The sequence below is a fragment of the Hypanus sabinus genome, chromosome 21 (assembly GCF_030144855.1).
Source record: "Hypanus sabinus isolate sHypSab1 chromosome 21, sHypSab1.hap1, whole genome shotgun sequence".
NCBI lineage: Eukaryota > Metazoa > Chordata > Chondrichthyes > Myliobatiformes > Dasyatidae > Hypanus > Hypanus sabinus.
The window spans coordinates 38,190,364-38,203,743 of record NC_082726.1 but is presented as its reverse complement, the minus strand read 5'-3'; the positions used below and the strand labels follow the sequence as shown (position 1 = coordinate 38,203,743).

The 13,380-nt window shown below is 40.3% G+C and overlaps 1 protein-coding gene across 6 annotated transcripts in view; it reads left to right on the top strand.

Annotated features, from left to right (window-relative positions):
* Positions 1 to 13,380, top strand: part of LOC132378976 (progestin and adipoQ receptor family member 3-like) — a 157,587-nt gene that overhangs the window by 23,258 nt on the left and 120,949 nt on the right. For 5 of the 6 annotated variants that reach the window (XR_009507248.1, XM_059946380.1, XM_059946381.1 and 2 more), the window contains exons 4-6: positions 1,649 to 1,804; positions 4,880 to 5,080; positions 12,318 to 12,408. Coding sequence is in view for 5 of the 6 variants with exons in the window: in XM_059946380.1 (XP_059802363.1) it covers positions 1,649 to 1,804; positions 4,880 to 5,080; positions 12,318 to 12,408 (448 nt within the window). In the remaining variant the exon portion in view is untranslated. The remainder of the gene's footprint in view (positions 1 to 1,648; positions 1,805 to 4,879; positions 5,081 to 12,317; positions 12,409 to 13,380) is intronic. The other variant, XM_059946378.1, reaches the window with a different exon arrangement.

The window sequence follows — 13,380 nt, the reverse complement described above, 5'->3', positions numbered from 1 at the left end:
TGGTATGCTGTTCCTACCTTGGAATAAAATTCTATTGTATGTCCCAAATCCACCGTCTTTCCTGCAAGAGTCCACTTCCAATAAACTCTAGTCAGTTCCACCCTCACACCTTTATAGTTACCTTTACTCAATTGTCATAATGTTACATCTGATTTCAGGTTCTCTCTCTTCAACTGCAGGGTGAATTCTATCATATTATGGTTACTGCCTCCCAAGGCTTCCTCCTCATTTGGCTTTCTGATCAAGTCTGCCTCATGACACAGCACCAAGCCCAGAATTGGCCTACTACAAGCTGCTCTAAAAGGCATCTCATAGACATTCCACTCATTCCTTTTCTTGGGATCCACTTCCAACCTGATTTTCCCAGTGTACTTGCATATCAAACTGCCTCGTGATCATTGTAATATCGCCTTTCTTAACCACCTATTTTTTTTAAATCTCCAAATATACTTTGCACCCACACATCCTGATTGCTATTTGGAGGCCTGCACATATCTCCTATCAGGATCTTTTCTTATCTTTGCGTTCCTCAACTCCACCCACAAAGATTCTAGATTTTCTGATCCTATATCTGTTCTTGTTATCAATTTAATTTAATTTTTGTACCAAAGTGGCCGCACCTCTCATCTGCCCGTCTTCTCAATATGGTGTGTATCCTTAAGTAGTTAGGGATCCGCTCTGAACCTCTTGCGAACACGCCTCTGTGATGCCCATAACATTATACCAACCAATTCTGATCTGTACTAGAAACTCATTTGTCTTGTTTGCTGCATGCATTCAAACACAATATCCTCTGTCCTGCATTTACTGCATCCCTTTTCAAATTTGACCACATGTTGCTTGAAATTGTATTTCTAGCCCATTCTAAACTCCTTTAAAGTCTGGATACTAACCTTTTTCACAATATTCCATGCCACTCCACCACCCTCTACTGTTAGTTTAAAGCACTGTTCTCAGCCCTAGTTATGCGATTTGCCAGGGCTCTGGTCCCAGCATGACTCGGGTGTAGCTAATCCCATGAAAACACTAGAACTAGTGTTGCTGAGTTTTAAGGAGGATCAAGCTCCAGTAGATGTTATTAACTCATTGTACATGTACTAAACTCACTGTTTATGGGTTATGTAGATAGAGACCAGTGCTGGGGAAGAATAATGACCAGATTGTGGAGTGAGACTCTATTGGACTGACCCAAAATTCATAGAGTAAAATTTTTGAACTAATTATTTACTTTTACTTTGAGTTGTATTCTTTGACTAATAAAATAGGTGCATTCTAGAGTATTGAAATTCCATTTCTTGATCTAGACAATGTAGCAAACCCAAGAGCTGTCCAATACACAACTGAGTAAACTAGTGCACTACACACATGGCACTCCACACATGGCACTCCACTAAGCTTTGATTTGCATTTTGTACTTAAATAATCAACGTGTCTTTAAAACTGACCAAAGCTGGGATAATTGTTTTACTGATTACAAGTTATTTTGTATTAAGATCGTCATTTGGTAAAGTTGTATGTAATGAAAAGACAGCTTAGTATTGTATAACCGGAATGGACTCATCAGATAAAGAGCTTCCTGTTTCTATGCCTTTTGCCTCTGTGATATTTACCCTTGTCTCACTATGAGTTGGTTTTGTTTTATCCACAGTTCTGCATGCTCTGCTCAGCAGGATACCATCTGTTTTGCTGCCATCACTCTGAGAAAACCAGCCAGCAGTGGCTTGCCCTCGACTATGCGGGTGTCTCAGTAGGAATGTTGGGATGTTATGTCCCAGGAGTTTTTTATGCTTTTTATTGTGCTGAGGTAAGTAGCTGTCCTCTTTAAATAAGAAATGAGTAACTTGGTATATTTAAAAACGTGTACGCTGTAAGTAAACATTCTGTAGTAAATGAGATATATAAACATAGAGAAATTAGATCTCCACATGCCTAATGATAGACCCTTTCCCATTCAGACTAGTGAGGTACAAAACACAATTACTGTAAAAGTTCAGCATGAAATTACCTTCATATAATTCATTGGCACAAACTCAATATCAGGCTCCCTCTTCTCCAGCCCTGTATCTCTTTCAGCAATAAATTTCCCAGCTCTTTACTCCTCTCCCCGCCACACCTTCTTGTTCTGACTTCTCATCTTTTTTTCTCCAGTCCTGATGAAGGGCCTCAGCCTGAAACGTCTTTGTGTGTGTTGCATTTTCTGCGGGTTTTCCCGTTTGTGATTGGACCCTTTATAGAGTGCTTGATTTTGAGGACAGATTAGTAACAGGAGTGAAGACAGAAAGGGGAAACAAACTTCTGTATTTTTATTTCACAGTGTTGTACATGTCCAATATGTCCAATACATGTGCACAATACAGAGGAGAGCAGATCTGAAATATCCAAAACTACTGATCAAACGATTCAAGTACCTCTACTAACATTTTTATAATTTTTCTAAGCATTAATCAATGCTTGAAATGAATTAATCTATTTAAAAAGGAGCAGAACTAGGCCATTCAGCCCATCAAGTCTGCACCGCCATTCCATCTTTGCTGATCCCAGATCCCACTCAACCCCATATACCTGCCTTCTCACCATATCCTTTGAAGCACTGACTGATCAGGAAGCAATCAACTTCTGCCTTAAATGTACACGTGGACTTGGCCTCCACTGCAGTCTGTGGCAGAGCATTCCACAGGTTTACCACTCCCTGGCTAAAAAAAAATCCTCCTTACCTCTGTTCTAAAGGGCTGCCCCTCAATTTTGAGGTTGTGCCCCCTAGTTCTAGATAACCCCACCAAAAGGAAACATCCTCTCCATATCCACCTTATCTAGTTCTTTCAACATTCAGTAGGTTTCAATGAGATCCCCCTGCATTCTTCTAAATTCCAGTGAATACAGGCCCAAAGCTGTCAAATGCTCCTCATATGTTAACCCCTTCATTCCTGGAATCATCCTTGTGAACCTCCTCTGAACTCTCTCTAATGAGAGCATATCCTTTCTGAGATATGGGGCCCAAAACTGTTGACAATACTCCAAGTACAGCCTAACTAGGGTCTTGATTTTATATTCTATTCCCCTTGAAATAAATTTCAGTAATGCATTTGCCTTCTTCACCACAGTCTCAACCTGTAAGTTAACCTTCTGGGAATTTTGCACAAGGACTCCCAAGTCCCTCTGTACCTCTGATGTTTGAACCCTCTCCCTGTTTAGATAATAGTCCACACTCTTGTTCCTTTTAACAAAATGCATTATCGTACATTTCTGAACACTGTATTCCATCTGCCACTTTTTTGCTCATTCATCCAATTTGTCTAAGTCCTGCTGCAATTGCATTGCTTCCTCAGCACCACCTACCCCTCCATCTATCTTTGTATCATCTGCAAACTTTGCCACAAAGCCATCAATTCCGTTATCTACATCACTGACAAACAATGTGAAAAGTAGTGGTCCCAATACTGACCCTGAGGAACACTACTAGTCACCAGCAGCCAACCAGAAAAGGCCCCATTTATTTCCACTCACTGCCTCCTGCATGTCGGTCATTCCACTATCCATGCCAGTATCTTTCCTGTAACACCATAGGATTTTATCTTGTTAAGCAGCCAACCAGAAAAGGCCCCATTTATTTCCACTCACTGCCTCCTGCATGTCGGTCATTCCACTATCCATGCCAGTATCTTTCCTGTAACACCATAGGATTTTATCTTGTTAAGCAGCCTCATGTAAGGCACCTTATCAAATGCCTTCTAAAAATACAAGAAAATTACATCCACTGCCTCTACTTTGTCCACCCTGCTTGTTACTCCTTCAAAGAACTCTTAACAGATTTGTCAGGCAAGATCTCCTCCCTTTACAGAAACTATGGTGACTTCAACTTATTTTACCATTAGTTTCAAAATAACTGGAAACCTCATCCTTGGTAATAGTTCCAACACTTTCCCAACCACTGAGGTTAGGCTAACTGGCCTATAATTTCATTTCTTTTGCCTTCCTCCCTTCTTAAAGAGTGGAGTTGCATTTGCAATCTTCCAGTCTTCTGGAACCAGGCCAGAATCAAGTGATTCTTGAAAGATCATGACCAGTGCATCTGTTATCTCTTCAGCAAACTCTCTCAGGACTCTGGGATGTAGTCCATTAGTCCCAGTGACTTATCCACCTTAAAACCTTTGAGTTTGCCCAGCACTTTTTCCTTTGTAATAGTAATTGCATTCATTCCTGCTCCCTAGAGACTTATGGACCTCTGCGTCTGTCTTTACTGTGGAAGATACTAGAAGTGTGCCAAAATACCCATTAAGTTCATCTGTCATTTCTTTGTCCCCCATTACTATCTCACCAGCGTTAGTCCCTCTTTCAGAGTGTTATTCAGGTAAGGGTACTGAACAGGACAATTGATCCAGGGTTGGCTAAGCACTAGATGTCTATCAATTGAAGTTAATCTTCAGAATATAGAACAAAGAAATTTATAGCACATTACAGGCCCTTCGGCCCACAATGTTGGCCCAACCATGTAACCTAGAATTTCCCTAGGGCATAGCCCTCTGTTTTTCTAAACTCCACGTACCTCTCTATGAGGCTCTTAAAAGAATACAATAGTAATTGTATTTGGTTCTCATCAACCAGAGAATTACTCTAATTAAGTTTAAATGCTATATCTTTGAGACTTGGTTAAATTTCTGTCACGGATAAATAAGTTCTGATCAGATTTGGTTTTGTAAAAATGGATTTGAAAATTATAATTATTGTTTACTAAACATACAGTTTTTTTCTGTTGATGACAGGTTAGAAGTGTGTAAAAGGAAACTTTTTAAAAGTTGTTACTTATAAATGGCCAAAGAGTTTACTAAAATGAAAAAGCCATTTGGCTCTGTAATTGTATGCTGTTCCTTCCTCCTCAAAGCAGTATTGGAGACAAGTGTACCTGATAACCGTGCTGGCCATGATTTTTGTGATGTTCCTCACACAAATCCATCCGCAGTATGCCTCTCAACATTGCCACAAGCTACGCATTCTGCTCTTCTGCTTCATTGCCGCCTATGGAGTAATCCCCACAATTCACTGGATATTTCAGAATGGCGGCATTGGAGAACCAGTTGTTAAGGTAGGAAGGATTCTATGGCAGTGCCAACTGTTGTTGCATTATGCATTGTCTTTACAAGCTGAGCTCCAGTTTTTACAATTGTAACGATGATGGCACTGTCAGCAATTTCAGAGGAATAGATGCATAAAGAGCTGTACTTCATAAGTTGCTGATGGTATTACCCTGCGCAAATAGAGGAAATACTTTTAAATTCTTGTAGGTTGAAATCTGTTTGACTTCACTTGATAAACAAAAGAATTCAACTTCTTATGCAATATTTTTGTTCTTAAAAAACCTTGTTAAAAGTTGAATCATATCCAGTTTTTAAGGGATTATTAAGCCATGTTGATCATCTCTCTATTCCCTCAAAAATGATTTTATCCTGTAAACTCTAAAGAATTAGAAATTAGTTTTTATAATTTATATTTAAATTTCTGCGTTACTCATTCATATACAAAGTCTTAAAATTGTTATATGTAAATTGCTTAAAAATTAGCTGAACATTAAGGTTTATGCTTGGTTTCTTGGGAAGAATCTATCCTCAGTCTGGTTTGCTGCTCAAATTTCTGAAAGGCGTTACTGTTGTGGATGCATTCAATCTAATGACAAAATGAAAATAATGTCAGGAAAATCCACCTAGGGTGATCACTAAATCTTGGCACACACCCTTCTTCAAGGGAGACTGCAAAATCCAAATCATTGTGTTTATTTTCTGCATCTTGTTTATGGGACCTTCCAAAAAAGAGTTGCGTAGGAAGATTCTTTTTCTGTTTTGCCTGTCTTATTTCTCACTAGCCTCTTGTGTTCTTGTAAGAAGATGCATTCTGCATTGCACACAACCTTGTGAATTTGTGAAGGTAATGAGAGTTTGCAGAAATTGCATTAGGAATATTAAAGATTGAAAACAAAGTTTTGTTTTTTTTTGTGATTGAAACCAGATGAACCAAAAGCAGTAATTAAACTCTGGGTCTTTGTAGACAGCATCTCTTCAGATGTATGAACATAGAACAGTACAGAACAGGAAAAGGCCCTTCAGCCCAGAATGTTTGTGCTGTCCATGGTATCTGCCTGCCTGCATGTGATCCATATCTCTCTATTCTGTGCATTTCATGTGCTTGACTAAATGACACCATCGAAACCTTAGGCAATGCATTACAGGATCATGATTCAAGAAATGTAGTTTCAGGCTGAGCAAAGTTACCAGGTAAACAATATAGTTTACAGTTTGCCCGAAATGTCGACAATTCCTTTCCTTCCAGGGATACTGCTCAAACTACTGAGCTCCTGCAACAGCTTGTTTATTGCTGCGGGTTCTTTAATATAAACGTTACTGTTCTGAGTATAAATAAAGATCACCTTCTGTAAAATCAAATAGTGCAGCAAAGGAGGAGCCCATTTGGCATATTAATTTAGTACCAGTTTGCTGGAAGAGCAGTCTATTTCATTCTATGCACCCTACACTTTCCTAATTTCTCTGCCGCTTTTCTTGTCTTAGAATTACTTACTTAATGCTCCTTCGAATCTGTCTTCGCCCTTCTGCCAAGCAGTGCATCCAACATCCTATCTTTCATACTGTTTACAAAAAAAAGTCTGTTGCGATCTCATTGATATATTTTTTTATTTAGCAAATATTCAAGAACATCCTCATCTTCAGAAATGGAAGAATCCAGGCCATGTGTGTCAAAAACACAAAACTTAATCATGTGGAACAATACAAAGAGCTTGAGAAACTCAGCGAGTCGAGCAGCATCTGTGGAGAGAAATGGACAGTTAATGTTTCAGGAACTGAAACCTTATCTGTTTATTTCCCTCCATGGATGCTGCCTGACTTGCTCCCTTTCTCCAGTGCTTTGTGTGTTGCTCTAGATTCCAGCACCGCACTTTCGTGAATCTCCACTACAGCATGTGGACCTACCTTCAGCCAGAAGTGCTGAGCGGGCAATCCACCTAGTCTTTCTTGTGAGTCTCCTGCTACCACACAAGTCAGTCCAGCCTTTTTAATTCTGTCCATAAGAAACAACAGCAAGTTGCGACAAAGACCAGGTAGCTAACCAGTTGAGATGCTGAAAACACATTTTATAACTAGTCTTGCGTCTGGCCTGGCTAGTCCTTTGTGTTATAACAGTAGCTTTCCCCCATTAAATGGAAAATTGCTAGGGTTGGTGTTGTTTGCAAAAATCAGCAAGTTACAAATATGCTGAACCAGCATTTAATTACCCTTCTCTAATTAGCAGATTTTGAAATTGTGTAATACCTAATACTTCAGATCCAGGTCCTGAAGATATTTCAGAGTAGTACCTACCTTAAAATTGTATCCTGGACCTTCTACCAGTGCAAAAAAGTAGCCTTCCGTACAACTTTTCATATCTGACTAATTAGCTGATCTTACATTCATTGGCTCTTTTATTCTATGAGTTTCAGTTTTATGTATGGATCTAATGGGTAACATTTTATAAAAAATATATTTTGGGAAGTCTTACATGCACAGTCGAAAAATGCTCACCACTAATCCATTCCTCTTTAGCTATCTCACTTAAAAAAAAGCCCAGTTAGCAAAATTTCCCCCTGATAATACTTGCTGCCTTTCCTTAATTAGGAGAGGCTTTTCCAAGGCATATTTTTATCTGATATTGTTATTAATAATCACTGTCCATAATTAAAATGGAAACCTGAATTTTCCCAGCTCTTTGATGCCGTATCAGTACCTGTCCCAGGAGGATTAAAAGGCTGCACCAGATCCTCTGTAATTTTTGTTCTTGTTTCCACTGACAACAGATCGGATGCCATCCAATTTAAGTGCTACCTGCCATTTCAGTACTTTCTATTTATCTCATTCAGTAATATCCAGGCAATTTACTTGCTTAATTTTGGCAAATCATCTTCCTTACTAAACACAATTTCAAAGTACTTATTGAGAGTCAGTGCCATATCTTTTGTCTTCTAATTGGCCCATTGTCCTTCCTTCCTTTCAGTAGGATTGTGTTTTGTCTGCTACTTTTTGTTTACTCCTACATGCTTCCTTTTAACTGCTCGCTTACATTTTTCTCTTTTCAGCCTGATGCCCTCTGTTATATAATCAAGTTGATGTCAGCCTTTTTCTGTTTGTTTTCTTCATTCCACTCTCTAACTCCTTCATTGTCCAGGGCCCTCCAGTTTTGGGCGTGCTCCTAATGCTCTTTGTGGAACCATCAAGCTACAACAGATTGCTGTTGTATAAATACTGGAAAGTAGAAGCAGAAGTGATCAGGCAGTCTGGCTCACGGGCCTGCCTTGCCATTCATTGCGATAAATTGCGTATGCTCTTCTTCAATATATAACCTCTTCCAAAAACGTATCTATCCCTTTAAATATCACCAGTAATCTGGGGCTCCATAACTTTTTGAGCTTGAGAATTCCATTTATTCATCACCTTCTGTGAGTAGAATTTCCTTAGTTTTAAGTGACTCATGTCTTGCCAGTGTGTCCCTTTGGTTGAGGGTCTTCCACTAATGACAATATCTCAACATCTATCCTGTTGTGCCCATTAGGGTCCTGTATGTTTCAATAAGATCACCTCTTATCCTATAAAACTGCAAAGAAAACATCCAACTTTTTTTTTTAAACCCGCTCATCCCAGGAATTTATCTAGTGAACATGTACAAACAAGCTGGATGAACTCAGCAGGTCAGGCAGCATCCGTTGAAACGAGCAGTCAACGTTTCAGGCCAAGACCCTTCTGGACTGCCTCTAATATTGGTACCTCTGTTCTTAAATGAGGCAAACAAACTGTACATGACACCAGGTGTGGGCTTGGTCTTGATCTTGAGCAACTTTACTTGTCTATTTTGCTATTTGAATTCCATGACAATAAACAGCAATAAATCATGTGGCTTCTTAAATCCACGTTGAGCCAGTATGTACATCAACGCCCGGACCTCTGTGGACTGCGTCTCTCCCCCATCTGTCTTTTGATTCTTCCTACTGAAGTGCATGAGTGCACAGTTTCTAACATGAAATTTCATGTGCAGCAGGTAGGACCACTGCCACACAGCCCCAGTGACCTGGGTTCAGTCCTGACCTCTGTGTGGAATTTGCATATTTTCCCTGTGATCATGCTGGTTTCCACCCACATTACAGAGATGTGTGTCAATAGCCACAGTCAATTTCCCATAGTGTGTCGGTGAGTGTTAGAAACTAGGGCAAGTTGATAGAATGTTTAACAATAGGATTCAGGGTAAATGGCTGGTTGATAGTTGACATGGATTTGATGGGCCTAAGGACTTGTTTCTGCTCTGTATCGCTATATCCCATTATGGAGTCCAAATGTTGTCATCACACATCCACTCCCGCTAATTTCCTCATTATATTTCCACCTACCAGTCTTTGATTTTAATTTTCTTGGATCCTGTCCCTCCTCAACTTAATGAAACTAGCCCTCCTCTTGGGGGCAATTTCTAGTTTGCTAATTATCCTCCTTCCTAATTAATGCAAGCTTTATGATAGTATGATTGCTGTTTTCCAGAAAACGTAGCAACATTGCTGAAGTAAACAAATGCACAGAGAAATCATGTGTATATAAAGACAAATGAGTGGTACTCGTCTGCACATATTCATAATTTTAGTTATTAAAGATTTTTAGATGGCTAAATAAGTTAAGCTACATTGGGAATTGTGCTTTCAGCAACCAACATTTAGTATGGTAGTACTTAACAAGTAATCCATACTCTGTGCAAGAAGAACAAACCAAATCTTACCTGATGGAGTGAGATCCAGGCATGTTCGAGGTGAAATCAGAGTGGAGTGGAGGAGAGGCAGATTCAAGGCCCGCCTACCTAAACTGAAAGCAAGGTTGGATCGATCTATGTGCTGGGCCAATTTGGAAAGGTCAGGTACAGGCCTGCGTGGCGGCAGAGTCCAGGCCCAGAGCGTATCAATGCAACAGGACCTGGGTTCTATTGTGAGGAATGACCTGATATTTGGACGATTTAAACACGGAGCCAGATGGATTGAAAAGTCAGGCTGTCAGGACCAGAGACAAGGGTCACTGCTCTGTGACATTCATTCCACTCTGTGCTGAACTGAGGTTGTGGCCTACTTGGGCTGTTCCAGGGTTCGTGTCTGAGAATTCACTTTCATTCTAAATGCTACTTGCTTACTTTAATTGTTTGCATGATTTTTTTCTCTCTCTCTCTCTGCACATGGAGTGCCTGTTGGTCTTATGTTTTTAATGGGTTCTTTTGGGTTTCCTTGTTTTGTGGCTGCCTGTTTGGTGATGAATCTCAAGGTTGTTTAATGTCTATACTTTGATACAAAATGTACTTACAACTTTGAATGTGAGCTTTTGATTGAAAGCTCTGATAACACTATATTGACTTTGATTAGTCAATGGAACATGAAGGGACAAGCTAATCCTTGGAGCAGAAAAATATTTGAATCAGCCTTGTGCATGTGCAGCTAGCCAGAAGGTATTGAGGCCCTGATTTAAAGCTTTAACCAGTGATTTACAATAAACACCAGAGAGTCTGCAGATGCTGGAAATCCAGAGAAATGAATGCAAAATGCTAGAGGAACTCAGCAGGTCAGGCAGCATCTATTCCCAGTCCTGCCAAAGGGTTTTGGCCTTGAAATGCTGTTTGTTTATTCCACTCCATAGATGCTGCCTGACCTGCTGAGTTCCTTCAGGAATTTACAATTAAACTAGTCAGTATTAATCCATTCTTGTGTGTGATAAATGTTTAAGAAAGTGCCTCTATTTGCAGTTTCCAAAAATATTGATATTTCAAATAACTTTTTATAATTTGAGTATTACTAGTGAAATAAGTAACTCCTGTGCTAACCACCTTTAATGTCTAATCTACTAAATCAAGTTTTTTAAAAAATTAACTGTAGCTACAACTAATTTGGACAAGTCATTGAAGAAACTCAGCTTCAGGGTATTGTTCTGTATAGTAGAAAGTTTTTGTCACTAGAAGTGGAATAATGTTGTTTGCTGTCAGTCATTTACTGGTGGTTATGGTTTGTAGAATGCTCCAGGGCAGGGATTTCATTATTGACGTTCTGGAACTTAATTATACTTAGCAACACACATGAAATGCTGGAGGAACTCAGCAGTCCACGCAGCATCTACGGAAAGGAGTAGAGTTTCGGGCTGAGACCCTTCCTCAGGACCTGAGAAAAAAAGATGAGGAGTCAGTGTTAGAAGGTGGGGGGAGGGGAGGAAGAAACACAACTGGGAGGGGGGAAGGGGGAAGTAAAGAGTCTGAGAAGTTGATTGGTGAAAGAGATACAGGGCTGGAGAAGGGGGATCTAATAGGATAGGACAGAAGGCCATGGAAGAAAGAAAAGGGGGAGGAGCACCAGAGTTCAGGCAAGGAGATAAGGTGAGAGAGGGAGAAGGGGATGGGGAACAGTGAGGTGGGGGGAGGGGGTGGCCATTACCAGAAGTTTGAGATATCAGTGTTCATGCCATCAGGTGGGAGGCTACACAGGTGGAATATAAGGTGATGTTTCTCCAACTGCCTCATCACGACAGTAGAGGAGGTCATGGATTAACATGTCAGAATGGGAATGGGAAATGGAATTAAAATGGGTGGCCATGAGGAGATCCTGCTTTTTCTGGCAGACAGAGCGTAGGTGCTTGAAAAAGCAGTCTCCCAACCTACGTCGTGTCTTACTAATATACAGGAAGCCACACCGGGTGCATCCGATACTGTAGATGACCTCAACAGACGCACAGGTGAAATGTCACCTCACCCTGAATGGTAGTGAGGGAGGAGGTGTAGGGGCAGGTGTTCCACTTGCAAGGATAAGTGCCAGGAGGGAGATCAGTGGGAAAGGACAAATGATCCCTGTGGAAAGCATAAAGTAGGGGGGAGGGAAGGATATGTTTGGTGGTGGGATCCCATTGGAGATGGTGGAAGTTATGGAGAATAATGTGTCAGATGCAGAGGCTGGTGGTGAGTACAAGAGGAACTCTATCACGGGTGGGGTAGCAAAGGGATGGGGTGAGGGCAGACTCTAAGGCAGAAATGAGGGCAGAAATGAGTTGCAGTTGAGTGCAGTGTTGATGGTGGAGGAAGGGAAGCCCTTTCTTTGAAGAAGGAAGACTACTGAGTTATTCCAGCATTTTGCTAGGATTTCCAGTATCTACAGATTTTCTCTTCTCTGCTAATTATACTGACTGAGTTAAAACCATGAAAATCAAAAAATGATAGTATTGAATTAATCCAACCATTTTGAGTATTTCTATTTTTTCTGAAACCTAGTCCTTTTTTCCTAGGTGTTTGCACCCAGAGTGGGAATTATGTATCTTCTAGCAAGTTTGGCATTTCTGTTTTATTACAGTAAAGTACCTGAGAGGTATTTTCCTGGTAAGTCATTAAGATTTTTTTCTCTTCCCCTTTTCAGTCATTCCTCCCCCCCCCCCCGACCTCTGTCCTTCTCCCTCCCCCCCCCCCCCCCGTCCCACTCCCCTCCTTCCCCTCCCCATACCAAATCTCCTCAAATTTCAAATGAAATATAGCTGCTGGTGTTCCTTCTTCCTAATTGTTTCAACATGTTCATCCCAGGATAGATCTTTGAAGATGTTGACACCCTTTCCATTGTTGACTCCTGGAGCGTGTTCTCCCAACTTCCACTTCCTGAAGTCCACAATCAATTCTTTGGTCTTACTGATGTTGAGTGCAAGGTCATTGTTGCGATACCACTCAAATAGCTGATCTATCTCACTCCTATACAGTATGTCTATGGACAATATTTGTTGCATTATTGCCTTAAACTTCATCTCATCTTCTGCTTTTTTCATGTTCATTTTGAGTAAGTTCCTATGTACACCACAGAATATAGTATAGGTCATCTTTACTTAGTATCAAGACAGACAGGATTCCTAGAAAGAACTTGTAATCTTTCCTCCATAGAAATTGCCTTTGCCACAGGATATCTTAGTTCTGTTGCCCAAAGGGAAAGCTGTAATTTGCTGTGACTATTTGAGTTAGCAGTATTTCACCACTCTATCTACTGACTGATTGTGCCATTGTAGCTCCTAAAGATGAAGTGCTGGGTGGGACTCACTGCAGAATTCATAGTCCACCTGTCATACTGCAAATTAGTTTAATATTTAAACATCCATCTGTATATCTAATGGAGGCAAGTACGACAGGTTGTATTGGAAAGATTTATTTATGCATTGTATTATGATTTTACACTTCCTCAGACAGAGTGCACATCCTTTACAGAAGTAAACAGCAGGAACTCTTTCCTCCTTACTAGAAATGTATGCACATCAACTAAAACACTGCTTATTGTTCAGAAGTGTTGAATTAGCTGGTGTACTTTCAGATGAT